The 21,990-nt window shown below is 43.2% G+C and overlaps 1 protein-coding gene across 5 annotated transcripts in view; it reads right to left on the bottom strand.

Annotated features, from left to right (window-relative positions):
- ZNF608 (zinc finger protein 608) overlaps positions 1–19,476 on the bottom strand; it is a 135,571-nt gene extending 116,095 nt beyond the window's left edge. For 2 of the 5 annotated variants that reach the window (XM_045794829.2, XM_087862346.1), the window contains exons 1-2: positions 16,666–17,298; positions 14,562–15,658 (exon numbers count right to left, since the gene is read on the bottom strand). In XM_045794829.2, the coding sequence (XP_045650785.2) occupies positions 14,562–15,470 (909 nt within the window). In that variant the 5' untranslated portion in view covers positions 15,471–15,658; positions 16,666–17,298. Of the gene's footprint in view, positions 1–14,561; positions 15,659–16,665; positions 17,299–19,040 lie in introns of those variants that run through there. The other 3 variants (XM_045794830.2, XM_045794831.2, XM_045794833.2) reach the window with 3 other exon arrangements.
- Between the last annotated feature and the right edge of the window lie 2,514 nt (positions 19,477–21,990).

The raw sequence follows: 21,990 nt of genomic DNA, 5'->3' as shown, positions 1-21,990 counted from the left end.
TCACCCTGATGATGTCCCAGGAGAAGAATGGGTCAAACTGTAAAATCCAGGCAGAGAAATCAATGGTATTTTTAGGCCAAGTGAATTCCAACTGGGGGGGTGTGGTGGGGGGTGGAGCAACCCAAAGAAGGGAAAGCTTGCTAACCTAACTAGGAATGACTCAGACACGACCTTTGACCCTTCGGTGACTAAAGGCGCAAGAAAGCCAAAAAGGTGTACCTAAAAGAACCAGAGAGCCAGATGTGCTTTTCCTAAGAAACCAAACCAGTGTTCTTTAATCAAAAGGACGAACTGTGACTTCTAGAAGTTTATGAAAGTGTGACCAATTGGAACTTTGTCGTCTGTTGCTAATTGAAGCATATAAAAGAGTCCATTTCTTAAAACATACTACAAACACTTTTTTTTTTTTTTCCTTAATTCCCTGCCACACGACAAAAACCAGGATCAAGTTGACTGGGGGAAGAGGAGAGCAACCAAAGACCACGCTATTATTTCAAACTGTCAGGGGAAGGCAGTAAAATTGCTCCCAGGTCTCCTTAAGTTACCCTTCAATAAAAAGAAGCCATCAGGGAAATAAGAGGAAAAGAAAACACATCAAAACCTTAAAAGTCCCTTTAAGTAAAATTATACGTCTGTGGCACCACGCCGTCTGCTCTCTCGTTAACGTAATGAGCCAGTTCCACAACCTAGATACCTGCTTTCTAAAAATCATTATATACAACGCAAAATATAAGCGATACATTTGGAACCTGTAAAAGCTGCATTCGTATGGCGCTATTGGAAGAGGCCTACATGCCCCTGGAGGCACATTTTTCTTACGGTACTAGTGACAATGAGGATTCCCAGGAGCAAAGCAGCTCACTGGCTGAGCTACAATAGTCACAGTGAAGAAGCATCAGACTGAGGAGGAGGGGGATAAAAAGGAACAGCTCTGAGAAATCAGCAGTGCTATTTATTCACCACTTCAAACTCAATGGTTCCAACCGAAACATCATTCCCTTGGACTTCTCGCTTACAGCTATAATACGCATTTTTAAATCTTTATCTAGCTTCATTGTGGGGAAAAGCCTTCTGAATACCAAATGCGATCCAGGTACTTCAAGGCCCACTGACCTATCAAAACATATTTGCTTTGTGACCATGTCAGCTCTTTAGGCGAAACCCATCGTCTCTTTTAATTCGCGACCAAAGGTGTCTCTAACCAAAACTTAGCACATATGCAGAATTCAGCAAGAACAGCAACGAGCCAATCCCACCTTCAAGAGAAGATCCTTTGAGTTCTCAAAAAAAAACATTACAAACAGCCCAACTGCTGGTCAACAGACGATGAACAGTTTAACAACCTTCCATTCAGTTGCAAAAGCTTTGTTCCCCTTGCCAAAAACCTTTAGTTTAAATGAAAAAGAACTTGCAACAGACAGCAAGAAGGCATTTAGTGAAACCTCAGTGGGGACAGAGAATTGAGCGGGGGAGGGGCCAGGGCCCTGGGGACCCCATTTACCCTGCTGCCTAGTGGAACAAAAAAATCCACCATGACACTTATTTTAAAAGAAATAAAGCCCATACCAACTAGATATTTCCTGTCTACTCCCAACCCAACATCTATTTATGCAATTATAACATATTGCTAAAAAAGAAACAACAGACTCAAAATGGAGTCACTTATGTCAAGCCCCACGTCAGCAAAACAACCCTTAATACATTATCTAACTGAAGTTTTAACCTCTTCCAGGAATGTAATCTTTAACTAGGTGACCTGGGATTACCTGGTCAGCACAAGTGAGAAAATCTGTCTAAGAGACCCCTTCCGTCCCCCTTAGGAAGGCAACCCTGCCCGAAACAAAGCCCTGTGCTAATAAACTTCCTTTTCCTGCAACCTTTCCCTGCCTTTAAAAACCTTTCCTTAGGGTGCCTGGGTGGCTCAGCCGTTAAGCGTCTGCCTTCAGCTCAGGTCGCCCTGGGATGGAGCCCCGCATCGGGCTCCCTGCTCCGCGGGAAGCCTGTTTCTCCCTCTCACTCTCCTTGTGTTCCCTCTCTCGCTGTCTCTCTCTGTCAAATAAATAAATAAAATCTTTAAAAAATTAAAATTAAAAATAAAAACCTTTCCTTTTCTATGGCTCTCCAGAGCTCCTTTCCGTTTTCTAGACAGGATGCTGCCCAATTCACGAATCCTTCAATTCAGCCAATTTGATTTCTAAAGTTACTCAGTTGCATTTTGCTGTTTCAGAGATTCGGTGGCAGTGGCTGAGTCCAACTTAAAAAACCAGAGTGGGCCCAGGACTGGACTGGGTCCGATTTAAGCAGGACTGTGCCTGATAGTGTGAGGCCTTGGGTGAATAAAATTTTGTTTTAAGTCAAGGCTATACTGTTCATGGGAAGACCAAAAAATCAAAAACAAAAACAAAACACAACAGAAACACAAAAAGCCATAAAACCGATAGCACGGGTCAAGCACTTAAAAGCTGTTACAGCGCTCACCACCTAACTCAGAGACTTCCATGTTAGGGTAAGTTGATGGAAGAGGGTAAGATTGACACTAGGTCACCTGCCAACCTCAAGAAAAATTCCATGCAACAAGGTACAAGGCACAACAACACACGATCCCCAACCCAGTGACACATCCCTCTTAGGTATTAGTTGGCTCTAAGATAGTCAGACTTATCAAAAAAGAAAAAAAGAGAGAGAGAGAGAGAGATCCCTAAAACCCAAAGAGTTAAGTGTACCACCTTCTGGCATACCTACTTATTTGGGGTCTAGGAACTAGGGTACCAGAAGCTATAGATCAATGAAAAATGGCAAAAACCTTACTGAGCTTGTTTTCTGTCCTAAGAGCTTGGCTAGGTAACTGTAAGGTTTGGGGGCTCCAAACTATGGCCAGAGACAAATGTGGGTTAAGCTCCATTTGTGGCCAGGGTCCTACGGGGAACTCAGAATGGCCATTATTGGAATGCTCAAATTAGAGGAGATCATGGAAAAAGAAGGCTTAAAAGCAAGGGTTTCCAAATCCAGCAAATGGAATGGGTTATCCGTTTTAAGCCTCTGAAGTCTTCAAAATTCCAAAATAGCTACACTGAAAGATTCATTGCAAAGGGTCAATGAAAACTTAAAAGTTTGTTACAAAAGGTACCTCGAACAAAAAACCTGAAGCCCGAGGTAACTCCTACTGCTCTCCTCCACCCTTGACCCTTTATCTAAATCCACTTTTCACTCTGAAAAGACTAGTAAACAGTTTTAAATTAAGACCACCCAAGGCTCCAGGTGACCCTCTTCAGGTATCTTTCACTCCTTGGCCAAGGGCCAAACTAAGGGCCATAGTTTCAAAATGTCCTAAACCCAAGGGGACAGCCTCAAATGTTTCTGTGGACAGATTATCTTGTAAGATTAATGAATTAATAAAAAGGGAGAAGATGGAATGAGGTCATGACAATAGGTGAACACTTCGAAAAGACTACAGAACATGACAACAAACAAAATCTACCAAATGAGAGGTCTTACAGACAACCCTTTACTCTTGGAAGACCCGGTATAGGCCCTTCCCAGAGCTGAGGAGAATTATCTGGTAGACTGCTGTGTTACTCCTTTTAAAAGCCAAAGGGAAACCAAAGTTAAAATGAATGAAAAGCCGTGCCAAATTCTGGCGCACACTTTAAACCCAACTAGAATCCTACAGACGGGATCCTGGGAAAACTAACAAAAGCCAGCTAAGGATGAAAATTCTTCCCAGAGTCAGCTCCCCCAAATCTCTGTAGCACCCAGTAGAGAATAAAATATATTTTGCACCCTCTTTGGGGACACCTCTTGTGTCTAAGGGGTTGTTCAAGACTACCAGAAATATTTGCTGTTTGTCCCAGGTGAGAGTGACAAAATATTTCATAGGATTTTTTTTTTCAGTAGATGGCCAAACTGGACACTATTATTCAGAGCATGATAGGACGTTTTTCGGCCCTCCCCCTTAAACTAAAATAAAACCATACCCAGAGGGGAAGAACAGACTTCTAAAGTCTTTGTGGAAAGATTCCTAAAACTCTCAAAAAATATAGAAACCCCAACTCTTTTGTTCAAGGTCATGTGATCTAAAATAATCTTTTCTACAACTAGATTGAGGTTGTTGGTTTAATGAACACAGGTGTGTCTTCAGAGTTCTCAACAACGAATATAATGCAGACGTGCAACTTTTCCTCCTAATCAAGTAAGTTCATGTTATCTCTGCTACATCTGTCAACCAGAAAAATGACCCGGGGTGATGACTGACTGGGTCTACTATCTAATGAAATTTTCATAGGCAATTAAACATAATTGTTAAGAACAAATAATTTAAATAGATGCAAAGGAGATAAAGTTTCTCTGTCAGCTTTTCAGCAACCTGTCTCCAAAATTTTTTGGCTACTTGAAACAAACTTCTGCGAAGTTAAATGATAAATTAGGTCAGGGCCACTGAATAAATATCTAGATCCTCTCCAAACAAAACAAAACACGGAACATTACTCAAACTAGGTTTATCCACTTTGGGCTTCTTTTATAGAGGAACTAAAGATATTTGGGTCCAATAGTAAACATGTTTTGTGCCACAATGAATTTACGATGAGGAAACATTTATTTCTAGAAATTCTGGTATTTATAAACTTGCCAAGCCACAGAATGCTACTGAAAAAACAGTGCACGATTATTTACTTCTTAATCTTCACGAGAAGGTAAAGTTTTAGAGGGCTAAAAATTCTAATGTATGTAATTGAAGCTACTAGAAACAATAAGGGAAACGTCTCTGTATGCAAAGAAAGTAGGATGTGGTTTAAAAAAAAAAAAAAAAGCTATGAGGAATGGAGATGCATTTTGTTGAGAGAAAAGAAAAGTACTTTTGTCCTAAAGCAAGGGTGGCTATTTCTGGATGAAAAAGGAAAAACAGATGACAGTATCTGAATGGAAAAAAGAAAGTCTGCGAGATAAAAAATTGGGGGAAAAGAATTTTATGCATGATCAAGCTGAATAAGATTGAAATTTGTTAACGAGGCTTTTACAAATAAGCTTTAATGTAAGATGTGTATTTATATAGAACTAAACCTTAGTATTCTTTCACCTGCTGAGTTTTCTTAGATTACTGGACTATAAGACATTGTACAACTAATTAACGTTCTGTATTTGCCTGTGAAGTCTTTATTTTACTTATTTTTTTAAGTGAGCTCTATGCACAACGTGAGGCTTGAACTCATGAGCCTGAGATGAAGAGTCCCATGCTCTACTGAGCTAGCCAGGTGCCCCTGCCTGTGAACTCTTCTTCATCTGCCCCTATGGTTCCAGAGATGTTTAACCACACTGTTTCACAGCGACCTAAAATCTTACTTGACCGAGTATTTTAAAACCTTTGATATTTTTGACAAACTTCCCCAAATTAAATCCTAAATGAAGTCTAAGAACTAATTTTGAGATTTTTTAGAGGGTCCCTAAAACATCTGAAAAGATTTGTTTTCTCTCCTTGTAAAAAGGGAGATGTGAAACCAAGTAGGTTTATTTGCTATCCTGAATTACATGGGAAGCATTTTCAAAAAAAAAAAAAAAAAAAAAACCTAAGACTTCTTTTCCCCCTCCCCCAAACCAAGACTTCTTTATGTTATTTGTATAGGTATATAAGTGTTCCAGAAACTGTGTATAAAATTCCTAAAGTCCAGTATATCCTGGTATAACAATATTGTCATCATAATTCCAGGTATCATCTTAAAACGTGTGTGACAGAAATAACCAAATTTCCTTGTCAATCCCCTTACAATGAACTCTCATCTGTTCTTTAACAATGGACATTTTCCTTAAGTCTTTTCACTTTCAGATAGTTTCACCCAGATGTTTTCACAAATGTGTTCCTGCAAAGGCACATCATCTTCAAGGCTTCAAAATAAGGACTGTGGCAAACACGGGTTTCTGGTAACTTTAAGATCATAAAAATGAACTGGTTAAGAATTTCCAGAACTAATGGAAAATGTGGATTCAAGCAGAACAAAAATTAATAACATGGGACTGAATGAACTGAGGAGGATGATTATAATTTTTATGACTTCTTACGTGAAATACTGCTAGTTCTTTAATGTTATTTTTCCAGATTTGAGGAAACTTTTTCCCTTAAGCTATGTATGACTTACAATAATTTGGTAGAGTATACCTTCGTGAACAAAGATTAAACATTTACTTTCATCCTCCGATTTCTTCAGCATTTGGAAACTTGAGTATTGTTTTTATGGCAAAATAGTTATTTACATAAGTTCAATGAGAATCCATTCTCTTTGTAACAGGACACGATTGGAAATACCGGTTATATTATCAAGACTTTTACTGTAACTTTGTATTTGAGAGACATGTGCATAGGCTCAGGACTAGAGTGTTTTTAAAAACTGAGGTTGACTTTAAGGAGCCAATAAAGCCCTTGGGAAAAGCTGGCATGGTACCTTATTTACAAGGTTCCAGCAGAGCAGGCTGAAAAAGACCATTTTTGGTCAATCACTAATCTTGCTGCACTTATGCAAATAACCAGGCCAAGTTTAAAGCAAACAAATGACTTTTACTGTGACTGTTTTGGGTACAAAATGGAAATAACCGCAGAGACAAAATGTTTGCCTTTATCTCTACATTAGATTTACCTCTATATTAGATTCTAATCCCATTAATTGCCTCGGAGATTTTGTTATTTACCTGTAACTGAACTGGGCCCTGAATTCCTCCGGTTTCTTACAATATCTGGCTACAACTCCAACTAGTGTTTCCAATTTTCTCCTAACCCTACTGATTCGGAATCACTAAGAACAAAGACTGCCCGTAAGTATCCTTGGAAGGATGTACCAGGTTTCCCTCACTACCCGGATGGCAGCCAAACCTCAGAGATTTGAACCTCGGTTACACAACCTAGCTCATAGCTGAAGAAGTCTCCACCTGACAGGTCCTGAACTCCAGCTGGAAACCTCAAAATCAAATTGACTAGGAAAACAAGTAGCCAACATTGAGGTTCACTGCTTCTCTCCAAGATGCTGGACCAAGACTTCACACTTTAAACCTCAAAGTTCCTTCTTCTCTCTCCTTCCTTTATTCTGGCACTGGCCTGAAAAGATAAGACCATCATCCGTATCTCCCAGGCCACTGTGAAGGAGGGCATCCACCTCCAAACAACTGTTGGAACTGCCACTATGTTCCTGCCTCAGTTTCCCTCCCCTATTTGACCTGACTCCCTAACCATAAGGGTCTGTTTCCACATCTCTGGTTAATACCCCAAAACCCTGGGAACTCTACACTTCTTTGGGTGCAAAGAAAGGAATACAAGTCAAGAGTCACCGGAATAAAACCATCTGTATAATCAAGAAACCCTGAAATGTTATTGGCCTCCATGGCTGTACCAGGACACTTTCACGATTAAAATGAGCTCCCTTTGGCAGGTCTCGATTTCCCGGGTCAGGAATAAATATGAGGCTATGATCAGGAGCGCATCCTTAACTCTAGGAAATATTACAGAATCCACTGCTAATGCAAAACCTGTCCCCAAAACATCCTAGACTCTCCGGCCAAAGTTATTCTTGGTAAGAGGACAGCCCTTGCTTATCTTTTAGCTGAACAAGGAGGTGTCTACGTTGTAGCAAACACCACCTGCTGTGCCTGGATTAACGTGTCCCAGGAAGCTGAAACTCAATGACTGAAGATCACTGAGCAAGTTCCTTAGCTTATAGAGTGACCCCTTTAGCAGAGTCTTTCTCTGACTTACCTGACTTTGGTTTGGGTGTTGGGGAGCATGGCTTCAAAGTGCACTCCAGGCACTGGGAATTATCCTTCTTCTTATAATCACAGTCATCCCCCTGGCACGCTGCATGTATTCTCTCAGAAGCTTTCAAGGCATGTTCGCAACCGCTAACCACCAAGCAAATGAGCTCCCTAAGACTGGAATGCCAGAAAAGGAAGGAAGAAAATGACCCACTAAAAACTGGTGAGCCTGAGGTCGCGACCTGTGAATCCCACCCGAAGGATCAAGAACTGGGAGAACTTCAGACGGTTCGCGGGGAGTCGTGCTCATGCCTTAAAGTTTGATCACATCTCTCAGTTCAGCTAGGTCTGACCAAAGGGGAGCAACTGTTACAAAAATAATAAGAATAATAACAGGCCCAAAATGGAGTCACTTGTGCTCAGCCCCACATCAGCAAGGCAAGACTTAAATCTAATGGCGGTTTCAGCCTCTCCCAGGAATGTAGCCTTTAACCCGTCATTTACCTGATCAGCTCTAGTAAGAAAACCAACAGGTCCCTTCCGGCCCCCTTAGGAAGGTGCTCTGCTAATAAACTTCCTTCTCCCGCCCCCCCTTTCCACCTTTCAAAACCTTTCCTCTTTCCTACAGCTCTTCAGAGCTCCTTTCTACTTGCTAGATGAGATACTGCTCCATTCACGAATCCTTGATTAAAGCCAATTTGATCTATTAATTTACTCAGCTGAATTTCACTGCTTAACAATGATCCCCACACCTATGAAACCCGCGTTACAGGGCACCAACGTGATCCGTAATATTAGCCTCTAATGCCGACCTACGTCATTTCTGAGGCCAAGATTTCGCCTGTTCTCTTCCCCTCGCTCTAACCTTAACTGTACAGATTAAGAGAGTATTATTTACTGGTCAAGAATCCTGGGGAAGAAGGGTTATTTCCACCGTGGTATTGCTAGGGATTGCCCAGTATTTCCGCAGTTTCTGGCTTCTATGTTCTACAAGACTGTTACACGAGTAACTTAGGAATAAACTGTTTAGTATTCAAGCAGAACCTTTGATGTTCAGATCACTGGCAAGTTCAGAGCGCTGGCAATCAAAACTAGGTTGTGCTACAGTAATTACTATGAAAAACTTTCAGCGCTTCATATTAAAGAATAGAATAACATGATCCTTCCACCTCTTCTACACCTTAGAGTGTGTTCAACATGGCAATTATCTCCGTTCAAGAAGCAGAGTTTAAAACGCACTGAAACTCAATTATACCCATGACTTTTTAAACATACACTTCAAAAGGCAGGTTCAAATCGCTGAACAAAATCTTTTCCCCAACTTATAAAACATAGATTTTTATCCCTCTCCCACGAGACCCCTTCATGTATAAAAACGATTTCTTTTTAGCTCCTGGACCCACTTTTTTTTTTTTTTTTTTTTTTTTGCTTTATTAAAACAGAGGGAAGGCCGGAGCCAGGATGAAAGACAAAGAGAGATCCCATCTGATAAAGCCAGTTCCAAGGGCGGCTCTTCCAGACGTCCTGGGACGCCCAGCCTCGAACTGCCACCATTTTAAAAAACCAGATCACACACTTGTTAACTAAAAACACATTACTTTGCGACTTTTAAAAATGCAACGGAACTAGGAGTAGTAGATTTATGATTTAAGTGCTTGTGGCTAAAATAGCTTTCCAATTATCAGGGGCCTCTTAGGAAGAGCAAGAATGCATTATGTGTTAATGACCACAACCAGGGGTCCCTTCTTGACTCTTTTGTCAGAACCCGAACAGATCTTCCCCGCAGCTTCACCATTAACATGTCTGCTTCCTGTCAGCCCACTCAGAGATAATGTCATTTATCTCAGGGAAGCACAAGCCCAGTCATTAGCTTCTATAAAAGACCTCAAACAAAGGCCGGATACCGTTTCACCCAGGGCTCTCGGTAAGCCCAGAAACCAAGCTTAGTGTCTAAAAAGTCAAGGACTCAAAAGTTATCATTGTGAAAAGAATATTTTCCTCATTATCAACCATCCTAGATACAGCTCGGAAGGAGAGGAAGGGCTCTGCAGAGTCAACACCAGTCCAAAGTGCTATCACATGCAATTAGATTACCCGATAAACGCTGACCAGAGTGAGCCTGGGAGAGCCTTTGCCCCTCCTGCCTCCAGGGGGAAAATTGACAGAATAACTCAGGTACCGGCTAAATAGCGCGATCTTTGAAGAACTGACCCCTCATTGTGATTGCCTGCAGGAACTGAATAACCATTAGAAAGTGCTCAATGGCTGGGCTTCTGGAAATCTTTTAAAGAAAAGTGGAACTGGTTAAAATAAATGTAGGAACATGTGTTTTCACAGTGTTGCTCATATTACTGCAATTTCAAGTTTCTATGAAGTACCAGGTGAACTTTTTTAAATTAAAAAAACACACACACACGCACAGACACAGTCAAAATTGGAGCAAATCTCAGCCATTCAATCCTTGTTTTTCAAGCTGAAAACGAAGAACAGATGGTAGTTTCCACGTTGTTTGAATCTGGTTATTGAACACCTCTGCGGTTAGGGAGATTTCTGCTTAGCACTTTCGGCATACATTTCATTTACTAACTATAAAATGCTGCTTAGGAAAAATAAGTCTTTATAACACTCTAATTAAAACCATCTTGCAGGGCCAAGCAATTTCACTGGAAGAGCATTCTTAACCTGCTGACATTTGGACAATGACTCCGCGCCCCACTCCCTTTTTTTTTTTTCCAGACTATGTGCAAAGTTATTAAAAGTTGCTAAACATCACTTATCTCCTTTTAACGGAATCTTGATCTGTTGTGTGTATTTTTTCTTTTCTCCTCTCTCCAGCACACCCGCTACGTTTCAAATACTACTGATATGCTTGGCCACCCAAATCCTCCCAAGTTCCTGGGGTTCTCATGGAAAACTTGCTGGAGGGAAAGGAGGGCCTCTGCATCCACCTCAAAAAGCCCTGTCACCCTCTGAGGCAGTTTTCTTGAAAAGTAAGGAGCGGATCAACGCTGATGGGGAGCCAGCCTTAGTTTCCAACGTTTTTAACCGCTGAATCCCTTATGTAGCTTTCAAAACAGTTTGCTGTCCAACAACAATGGACTTTGTTCTTTAATTATAGCAAGTGACCTTTCTGCCCTTTTATTTCACAGTAGATAAACTGCACTCTCTAAGTGGGGACGCCAGATTTGGGGGGAGGGGGGCGGAGAGGGGAGAGGCAGGCATATTGTCCACAAAACTCATTAATCAAAATATGTTCTTAAACTGCTCACACTCACTCAGAAAATGTGCCAGAATTCCCTAGTGAAGTGTAAAAGGCTTCTCCAAGAGAATAAAAGAAAATGAATGATATCCCTTATAGACAGGTCCATTTGTAGACACCACCTTTAGGCTGTTAAGGACCGGCTTAATGAAAGCAATATGCTATCAGAGAAGGAATTCTCTTTCCCAAGTATGTACTGAGTAGTCAGAACCCTCAGACACGACTGTAAGCTCTCCTGCGCCTTTCATGTCTATTTAAGTATTAGGTGTTTTTAAGAATTCTCCAATGTAGTTGAGAATTTTCTGGCGATCAAATAAAACCACGTACCCTATTTAGCCCGGCCAAGTGCCTGTGTCTGATAAGTCAAACCTGTAAGACGCTAAGGAGAGCCTCCACACAAGCTTTTATGCTAGAAAAGAAAGGAGGGGGAAGGTGGAGAAGCAGGTTTTAACAACCCAAAGCCAACCCGTCAAATCTACTTATTCAGACATGTCACTGGTGGCTTAACCACAAAATGGGCTATAGAAATATAGCTCAAACATCTTAGAATTATGGCATGTTTTGATTTTGTTCACGTATTAAGGGAGTGGCGACTTTTACAACATACTTGTGGTTTCCACATAAAGGAGTAGAACACTCATTGATTTAATTAGGTTTCATAAGGTCCAATTTATCATGTTTTACATGACTTTGTGTAGTGTAGAAACCGAATAAACAGACCAAAAATAGACATTTAAGCATGCTGTGAAAATTAACCGGTGACAGCAAGTCTTACGAATCTCCTGTGAAACCTTTCAACGGGGGGGGGGGGGGAGAACCCCGAAGAAAAGCAAAGCGCTCGCACATCCACCCCCCACTTCCTTGGGTTTTCACGTTCGGCCCCTCCTGAGCCACGTCTGATCGCTGAAAATTAATCATCTTCACTTTGGAGACACTTACTCTCCACCGACCCAGAATATCAAGCAAGGCGGAAATTAACATGTTATACAAACGTCAAAAAACCTTTCTCAAAAGATGCCTCAGGGCAGAAACACTTCGTCAGGTGAAGCGCGTCCTGCCTGGACCTCCTAAAAAGGCAGCCCCTCTCGCTAGGAAGCGGTCCCTAAACTGAGGTCTCGCCTTCCCATCCACGAGTTAGTGGAACCGGAGTGACTTTCCCGGGGTGGCATGTGTGCGAGGGAGTGCCATCTCCGTGTGGCAAGGAGGCAAGCAAGCCTTCGGAGAAGTCGTTCTGGGGTGGGGGTGGGGGTGGGGTAGAGGTGGGGGAGGGCCGGGGAAGGGCGGGAAGGAGAGCCTAAGGAACAGCGTTCCCGAGCCAACACCCCCCCCCCCCCCCCCGCCGCTTGACGGAGAATGGCCAACGCGGCAGGATTCAAGCCCCTGGGAGCCAGCCCTGAGGGGCCCCTGTGCCAACACCCGCGGCTGGCCCACGGCTGGCGGAGGGCGGTGGGCTTGCATCTGAATGCGCTGCGCTGTCTCCCTGCCTCCCCTCCTCCACCCCGGCCCGGCCCCATCACGACTTGTTTGCTCTTCATTTCTGTAATTCGCATTATCGCATTTATACCGCTCTGACTGAAGATGAGTTGCATGTATATGAATAATTTAATTCTTCCATTCTTTATCCAGTTTCCTCTGTGACTGGAAAGTGAAAAGAACACAAAAACTGGAGAACCGACACCATGCTCTAATCTCAGTTGCCATGACAGCAGCCTTTGAGATACTGAAATGTTCCGATTGCCAGCTAAACAAAATTGTTGAATGTGAACATTTGGCTGGAAGATTAAAAGGCTAAGGGGAATGCAAGAGGGCAGTACCTCCCACATTCCAGGCAGCAGTGAATCCAATGAAATGCCTCTGACTCCTTAACCACAGCCATTGTGAGCGCTGGATTAGGGCAATTCATCAAGATAGTTAGAGCAGATTAGAAGTGCAATTTGAAGACTACTGGCAACAGAAGTAAATGCCCTACTGTACTAAGTAATAAGAAGATTTCAGAACGCCTTTTAGCAGAAATTATGTGCAACTACACGAGGAAATGTAAGACTCGAAACCTGGGATTTTTAAAACTGCATTTCGGTTCATCAGTGTACAAAGCTGTGTGACCCAAGGTATGTGAATAAAAGAAGCATCCGGAGGCTCTGGGGGATTTGGGCGTCGTCCGCCCTTTAATGTACCTTCTACGACTTCTAAAACCATAAAATCAGAACTTTCTTCCTGCCCTCCCACTTCAATCCTGAACCCACGACCACAAGAAAAGTGTGAAGACAGAGCAATGAGTAACTGGCCACGGAAATAATCACCCAAAGACATCTGACAGTTCTGATCAAGTTAGACATCAAAAAGAAACTGAGTTATTCCATAAGCAGATTTCCAAACAACCATGCCATAAACCACAGGATATGAGTTTTGCTTCTGCAAAGCACAACCTGCAGGATTAATCTAAAGGTTGATTTTATTTAAAAAAAAAAAAAAAAAAGCATTACTCACACCCCCAGCTCAGTCCCAAACTGCCCGGTGGACAGAGCCCCTTCCATCCTGGGACGCTATTCAACGCATGACCATCACCAGACCAGTAAGTCACAGGCCTCCAGGACCAAATGGCACAGCCCCCGGGGGCAGTTTTTCAAAGGCAGTCTCTAATGAGACTTTAAGACAATGACAGCGATGGCAGGAAGGGTCCACGTTGCTTAAATCAAGGATCCCCCGTGACTCAAATGCCACACAAAATTCTCATCCCCTCTGGCCCTTGCCCCACCTCAGGGACACCAATCCACCCAGTCTGTTTCACTTTTCTTACCAACCTTTCCACTCCCTAGGCAAGCCAGAAATCCAAGGGCTAACACGCTGAACTCTCCAGCTAAGAACGGGGCAAGGGAACCAGGGTAGAGTCCTAGAAACCACCAAAACCATTCCAGTCTTTCTACACAGTTAAGAAACCAATGACCCCAGGACGCCAAGCCTGGGGTTTTTAATTCAGGACCTGTAACAGGAACCCATCCAAGGAGGATACCCTTTGGCAGAACTATTTTGGAGAAAGTCACGAAAAGAGAGACAGGTTGAGGGAAGAGCGTAAATGAGAATCCTCAACATAACCTCTTCCAGGGAGGGAACGTGAACCCTGCACCTAAGGACACGTTAGTTACCAGAAATACTAGGGCGGGCAGATTAAAACTAAGACAGCTCTCCTTAGGGGAGGAACCAGGACACGAGTCAAGCGGGTCCAGGAGCAGGTTTGCTAATAAAAGCACACCACCACCGGCTGGCTGGCCAGGAGCCCCGGTTCAGGGCTGAAGGCACCTGGAACACCCAGGCCCTCCCAGGTGGGGCCCCGGACACTTTGCACCCGCCCGCGGCGGCGGCAGCAGCAGAAACCAGAGCTGAAGGGTGCACCCGAGTCAGCTCCCCCATTCCGAATTTCCACGGAAGGGAGGCACCCAACAGAAACCTCACAAAGAACCAGGAAGCACGAAGAAGTAAGCGTGAGGCACACAGAGGCACACCCCCCCCAACACACACCCACACAAATGCACACAAAGAGGAAAGTGGGAAATCTAGGAAGGCGACTTGATCCTACCTTCTCCGTTTTCAGTTTCTTGATTCGCCTGTGGCTCTCCTCCTCCTCCTCTTCCTTCTTTACCAACATAGAGTTTCCCATGAGCCCTGAATCCGGGGCACTTTTGCTAACTTCCCCAGCAGCCGCGACGCTGCCACTCCCAGAGCCCCCGCAGTGGAAGGGGCTCGCGCCACCTCCATTGCTCTTGGCCCCAAAGCCATAGAGGTGCCCCCCGGAAGGGGCCTGGCTGCCACTGCCATTCTGGTGGCCCTGAAGCAGGTCGTGCTTGTCCTTCCTGGATTTCCCCGCATCCTTATCCCGCTTGGCGCCTCGGCTGCTCTGGCTTTTACCTGGCTTCTCCTCTTTGCTTTTCCCACAGGAGGCCGCCCCCGCGGTGGCAGTGGAGGGGCCGGTGCCGGTACTACTGCCGTTGGGGTTGCCGCCGCCGCCGCCGCCGCTCACACTTTGACCCAGCGCTGAATTCATGCCAGTTGCCTCTCCAGGGCGCCCTTGGACTTCCTGCCTCTTGCCAGTGCCGCTGATCTCGGGAATCCCATACAAGGCAGCAGAAGGCAGAGATTTATTAGCATCCTTAGAAGTTTTACTCCTTTTCACTTTTGATTTGCTGGTCTCTTTGTGTGAATTCCCCTGGGGAGCGGAGGGCTGAACAGAAGCAAATTTTAGGCCATCAGCTAAGGCTGCGGTAGCACCGGCCCCACTGGAGGCCAGACCTCCACAATCCTTCGAGTTGCTGCTGCTAGTGGCGTTGGTGGAATTATTCATCTCAAATTTCTGTCTGTCCTTCTCCAAATCAGCGTCCAAATCAATTATTAAATTTCCAACCCCGATTTCCCAATCATCACCACTGTCATAAGTATCAACCGTATTTGGATCCACACCTTTGCCTGCAGTAGAAATGTTCACTGACATCCTGAAGATGGGCTCTCTAGAATAAAAATCCGATGAACTTTCCTTTGGAGATGAGGGGACATTCGTTTAGCTCCGCTGGGCTTTTTCTTAAAAAAAAAAAAAAAAAATCTTCTAATCTTCCTCTTCTTTTTCCTGCCCCAGGAATGTGTCCACAGATTTTACACCCTTCAGTCCAGGTCCACCTTTTCCTGTGAAGGGGGGAAAAGTCGAATATTTCTTGTCTGGGTGTTACCAGAATAAGAAACGATTAATACTGGGGAGTCAGTAAGGGGTACAGGGAAGGATGGACAGGAAGGTGGCTCATATATTGTCTCCACAGTCAGGTCTAAAGGAAAATAACCAAACCCAAAAAACTTACGACAGTAAGCATCTTAACAGTAGCTTTAAAAAAAAAAAATCCCTTTATCAACAACACAAGGATAAGCACTTTTTAAAAGGCATTAGGATATCTTAGAGATCTGTGTCAAGTCCAGGAAGGTTTAAAAAAAAAGTTTAGGATTTTTTTTTTCATACATGTGATATTTCAACCCCAGAAACACAGCCTAAACACTCAGACAAGAGGGAGGAACACAGCTTTAAACATCCCCAAACATGTCCTAGATCTTGCAATTTCAAAGACCAGACCCTGGAAGTTCTCTGAGGCTAGTTTCAGAATGATGTTTCTAAATTTTCCTTATTTCTAATTTTATTACTTCTTTTTACAAATCGTCTGGACAATCTGTTTTTTGTTCCCAGTAAGGAACAGGAAAAACAAGTAACTACCCACCCCCCACAAACACATACCCTCTCTTCCCCAACAGTTTATACAATTTTATTTTTGAAATACACACACACGTCTTTAAGAGCATTTCTCTATAGAAAACAGTCCTAAATAAAAGGCTGAATACCTGCCTTTTGAGGAAAAAAAAATACATATAAACAATTCTACCGTATTCCTAGGTCACAGACTTGCTCAATCTGTTAAATATGGTGCCACTGACTGTACGGGGGAAACTGATTAAGACATGCACTTTAAGTAGTCTGCCCAAGGTGGCCTCAATGACCACAAATGAGTGTGTGTTTGACAAAGATCAGTTAAAATGGTTTTTAAAGGGATCAGCCCCTTTTAACAGTTGATTGTCGAGAAAAATAAATAAATATACATACACACACACACACACACACACACACACACACACACACACACACTGCTTACCTTTAATCCTTTATCATTTTTTAATTAGGCCAGCAAATCAAAATGCCTTTCCCACTCCACTCGGCAAACAAGCCTGTGCCTCATTTTACTTAAACACCAAATGATCAAGAAGGAAGAAACCAAATAACACATCTCAGCCAGAATAATCACTCGATAACATTATTCCACCTCCCCACCCCCCTTTTGGCAAACGGATCAGGAGTCCTTTTCTCCTTAAAAAATGTGTCACTGTACGGCTGGAAGATAATGTTTCACATTCACAACAGAAGTACCAAAGGGGTTTTTTCCTCTTAACAAGCATCGAGAATAATAGTTAAAAAGAGAGAGAGAGAAGAGAGAGAAAGAGCTTAGAGAAAAAAGTTTTCCCAACTTCTCATTCCGCCTTCAGTTCCAGACTTCAGAGTCACGGTGATCAGTAAGTAATGATCCCATGTAGCAAACCTACAGGCGTCCGCTAGTAACAAGACAGAATGTGCTAACATCGGGATAAATTAGTGAAAGGGAAGAAAGAATAAGAAGAAACGACTGAAAATCTGGGCTGGATTCCGCCTGTTAGTCGGGAAGTGGCATTTTTCCGCCCGTCCTGACAGATTTGATTTCTTGAACTAACTTAAGAGGAAAGGAGGGGGAAGACAAGGGGGAGGGGGAGGAGTAGAGAGGAGGGGGAGGGGGAGGAAGAAAGGGTAGGATGAGAAGCCCAGCAAGAGGAGAAAAAGAAAGGTGTGGAGGGGGAGGGGAGCAGATGATTCAGTGAGCTGATAAACCAGTTACAACAGCATTCGCTCGGGGCGGGGGGCGGTGGGAGGTGGGGTGAGGAAAATAACGGCGTTTAAAATTGGTTCAGTCTTCGAAACCCAAAGGATGTGATGTTTTCCTGTTTTATGTTGTTTTAAGAAAAAGGAACCTAGTTCCTAGTATAGTCCCCCGGGGGGGGGGGGAATCCGCTGTCGCTCAAGCCAATCAGTCATGTGGTAATTCGATAATTAGAGTAAAAAAAAAAAAAAAAGATTTTTTTTTTTTTTTAAAGACGACCTTTTTCAGGACAGTTTTTCCCATTGATAGTCGCAGCAAACGGTGCGTCTCCCTTCTATTTATTTTTCTCTCCTCCTCTCTCGCCCACCCCCTCCTGTGTTTAGTCAGATGGCCCCGGAGCTTGGCTTAGTATTTTTAATTAGCTGGCGTTTGGAAGCTAAAAGCAGTAATGAATTGTTGATGGATTGGAAGTGGAGAGTCGCTTTGCTGGAAATGTCGGGGCTGGGAGAGGGGGATGGGCGAGTTAGCAACAACCAACCATCTAAAAGGAGCGATTTTGTTACAGTGCAAGCCTTTCACATCACGTGAGGATCAAGGGCTCAATTGGTTGTCGTGAGAACAAAAATGGTGACAAGCGTATCAAGAAAATACTGATCTGGTCTTTAAAAAAAAGCTGAAGGTCTCTCCCCTCCCCCTGCGCACACTCCCCCCCCCGCCGCCACCCCGCGCCCCCACCCCCCTGCAGTGGGCGCAGTTACAAGTTATGAATGTGAAACATTTCTCGCAGATCTAGGCTCTCGGAAGTTCGAAGGAGTGAAATGTAATGAGCACAAGAGCAAAGCAGATGTTTTAAAGAAACACCTTATAAACCTTTCCTCAACTTATCTCCAATTTGTCGGCTTTCCCGAGGGGCCAGGGATGGGGACGCCCAGAAGAGGGGGGAGGGCACCTCCAAGCTACTTGGGTTTTAGGGACCCCCTCATGTCTTAAACAAAGAAAAACATTTTGCTAGCTCCCAAGCCAGGTCCTGTAATAAACACACCATTGTTACTCTATTTGTGGGTTTGTTTGGGTTGGGTGGGGTTTTTTCCCCCCTTAACGGTGTTTTTGCTGCTTGCTTTTTTAAGGAGGTGGAAAATGGTAATTATAACCATTACATGTAATGGGTGACTATTCCCTTGTTTAATATTAAATTATTGGGCACTAGGATGTGGCAAGAGACAGAAATCGGTTTGTTCTGCCCTTGCCCCCATTTTCCTGGCTCGGTTTGGAAGAGGGTCTTGCCCAGCTAGGACAGGAGAGGGAGGGGGCGAGGCAGCTAGGGAATGGACACTGCAGATCAGGATATGTAACTGTGTCACTTTTATTCTCCTTGGGTTACAGCCCAAAAGGTAATTTACTCTAAGTTACCCCGAGTGCCCAGTCAAGCTTAATTTGTGTGAAGAAGTTACAAATGCTTCACCCTCCACTGAATAAAATTCACCCTTCTTGGGTTGTTGTTCTCAATGCAAAAGCCAAACCCTGTAACTAGTTCCTCATTTCAATGCATAAAACTCGCACATTCCCCTGCATGAAGTCCCCGCTAAGTGCTATATAGAGACACACCACGCAACCGTACTTACGGTCTGTATTGGATCGAGTTGACCTTTTCCTTCTAACTGCATTGAATGTGTTTGGTTGCAGCCGCTTTATTTTGGAAATTATAATCTCTTCAACAAATTTATTATTAAAGAAGATGGACCATCAAATGTCACAGACCGTCCTGTGTATTTTTTTATAAAAGCAAAAATTAAAATTAAAAAAAAAGAAAAGAAAAATCCCCCTGGTGCACACACACAAGCTTGTTCTGCAACACTGAAATCAGGACTGAAACACAACACACACACAGGGGGAGTGGAGCAAAAGGAGCTCTCAGCCTCTATACCTGAAAGGGACTTTTCTTTGTTCCCATTGCCCTTTCGCATCGGGCCAATCAGAGAGCAGCTTTTATGAAACTGGGCTCTCTCATTGGCTAGCTGCTTTCTCTTGGCTACTGTAGGGGGTTGAGATATACACACGTATAAAACACACAGAGAGCGGGTGGGGGTGCGGTGGGGGTGCAGTGGGGGGTGGTTGTGGAGACAAAGCGTTTTATTTTCCAACCAGATTGGGGTTGAGGAACCTCCTGCAGTAACGAAGGGGGAAAAAATGGTGCGCCCGTTTCAATGACTACATCATTCACATAAAACACTTATTTATTAAAACAAATCTCAAACAGGCTGCGAGGAAAGGATGTCGGTAAATACAAGTTTGATTGTGTTATCTTGGGGGAAATAATGTATGTGATCGCTCGGTGGCAGAGGGAAGCCAAATGAGCCGCTAGCGCGCAGCAAGGAGAAAAGGGGAGGCTGGCTGTGTGGAAATGACTGAGAGCGATTTTGCTGGCTTCCCTTCCTTGTGGCAAGGACTCGGCAGCGCAAACTCCCAAGACTGATTTTCCGTACTGCAGCTTCTGGCTTTCAACCCTCCCCCACCACTTTGCCCTTCTTCCAATTTTTCCCCCCGTTGTCTCTCTTTTTACTCGCTGATTAAATAAGAAAAATCGATCTGGGGGTAAAGGCGGTGGTGGGGAAACAAGTAACCCTTTTGTTTCCAGTCTTCTGGTCTACAAGCACTTCAGTGTGAACGCTGGCAACCATTTAACCACCACTACGTGAACAGTTCTTCCCCGGAATTTGTAACAAATCTTTTCCACCTGGTGCTAGGCTGCTCCAAAAAAAATTAAAAAATAAAAGAAGGTCCCAGCCAACCATATTTAACACCTCGGGCCAGCCTCATTTTTTACATAATCGATTCGTGGGAGATAAATATACTAGAAAGATTAACCCGTTAAGCAGTTCCAGTGTGCGTTTTTAAACAGAAAGATTGTCAGAGTTCCCCTTCCCCCAAATCTTTAACCCCATCTTGGGGAAAGGGGGGTGCCAGAGTCCTCTGACTGCTACTCGGTTCAATCCCCCAGGAATACAGAAATATTTGAGAGTTTATTATAGGACGAATGCCAGCAACCAAGTTAATGGGACTCTGAGGTCACAGGATAAGAGAGGTTATATAAAATAACAAGTTCAGTATTGTAACAGCTAATATACTTAATGTGTGTGTGTATATATATATATAGCCTTTAAAGCACTTTTATTTTTAATTTTTCACTGTTATTTGCCATTACTTTTAGAAGCTACAATGTGGAGATTTTAAAGTCAAAGTGTGATCTGAGTTTCATTGAAAGTATCATGATCCCAAGCATTAAAGATCCAGCACTACTGTAATTTCCACGTGACAACTGCAATGTGGGAATGTGTCTTCACTGAGTCAAATGGACATATAAAATGTATTAGTGCTAGCAAAAGACAGCTTATGGTGTAAATATTCAGTGATGACTTGGTGGGTCAATAAAAAATATTTATGTCACATATTTTAAGTAATGTCTATTGACTCATGTTTGAGCTTTCAATATATTCAGTTCTTAAAAAAAAAACAACTCCAATTAGTTGTTTCACTACCCAAGATTAACTCAATTTAATGCTGCAAACAGTAAGAAACAGCAGTTTCCACCCTTTCCTGAGGTCTATAACTAGAGGAACGCAATCTAGAATAGTCCTTAGATCTCCCTAAATAGATCTGTATGCAAATCAACACTGTATGTCAACAAATGAAACCGGGCAAAGTAGCCACCTGATAGCCACTTACCCTCCATTTTCGCTTTGATAGTTATTTCGTATTTTTACATATACAGATTTTACAGGTTTTTTTATGTCCCATTGATAATAACGCAGCACCATATGGTGATTTTTTTTTTTTTTTAACTTTTCTTTTGGAAGACTGGTTCCTCAAACCTCCAGATCGCTCTTGGGCACTCCCAGGGTCCCCGGGGTATCTACTCCATTTCAGGGTTTGGAAGACCATAGCTACCCCCTATATTATATCACCTTGGAAAAATCGATCGCCAGCTCTTACAACAACTAGACTTCAAAAAGCTCAGAAAATAAGATCTGAAGTTGGAAAGGATACAAGCACCCGTCCAACACACTCCCTCGGTAAAAAGCACATCATATGGCCTGCAGAATAGATTTGAGTATAACTAAAACTAAAGCTCAGGCTTCGTAGTACTCAAATAATCTGATCTAACCCTAACATTCACACCTAACCCTAAATCTTCAACTTTTTTGTTAAGTTAGGCCCACTGGCCAAAGATAGAGGCTTATGCCAAACTCAGTCAACATATTTAACCCAAACCATTTTCCTCCCATTCCAACAGCGCCGCACTCCCTTTGCACCCCACCCCCATCGCCTGCCCTCCACATTCTTCCTGAAGATTTGAATAAGCCGGAGTTGTTATGCTGGCTTTGCGTGTGTTTGTTTTGTTTTGTTTGACAAAGGGGGCAATCAAGAGACATCAGAGGGCTATCAGCTAATTGATGAGTGAAACTAAGATAATTAACTACCAGCTTTAGAAAATCAGAGCTACTCCCCTCACAAAATTGGGAAGTTCTCCATTTGGGAGAAGAAAATCTTTTTCTCTTCTGGGATAACAGAAAC

Source organism: Ursus americanus, chromosome 5 (assembly GCF_024610735.1).
Source record: "Ursus americanus isolate L20-20 chromosome 5, mUrsAme1.1.p, whole genome shotgun sequence".
NCBI classification, from domain to species: Eukaryota; Metazoa; Chordata; class Mammalia; order Carnivora; family Ursidae; genus Ursus; species Ursus americanus.
Note: the sequence above shows the minus strand (reverse complement) of the source record. Positions and strands in the feature narration are given on the sequence as shown.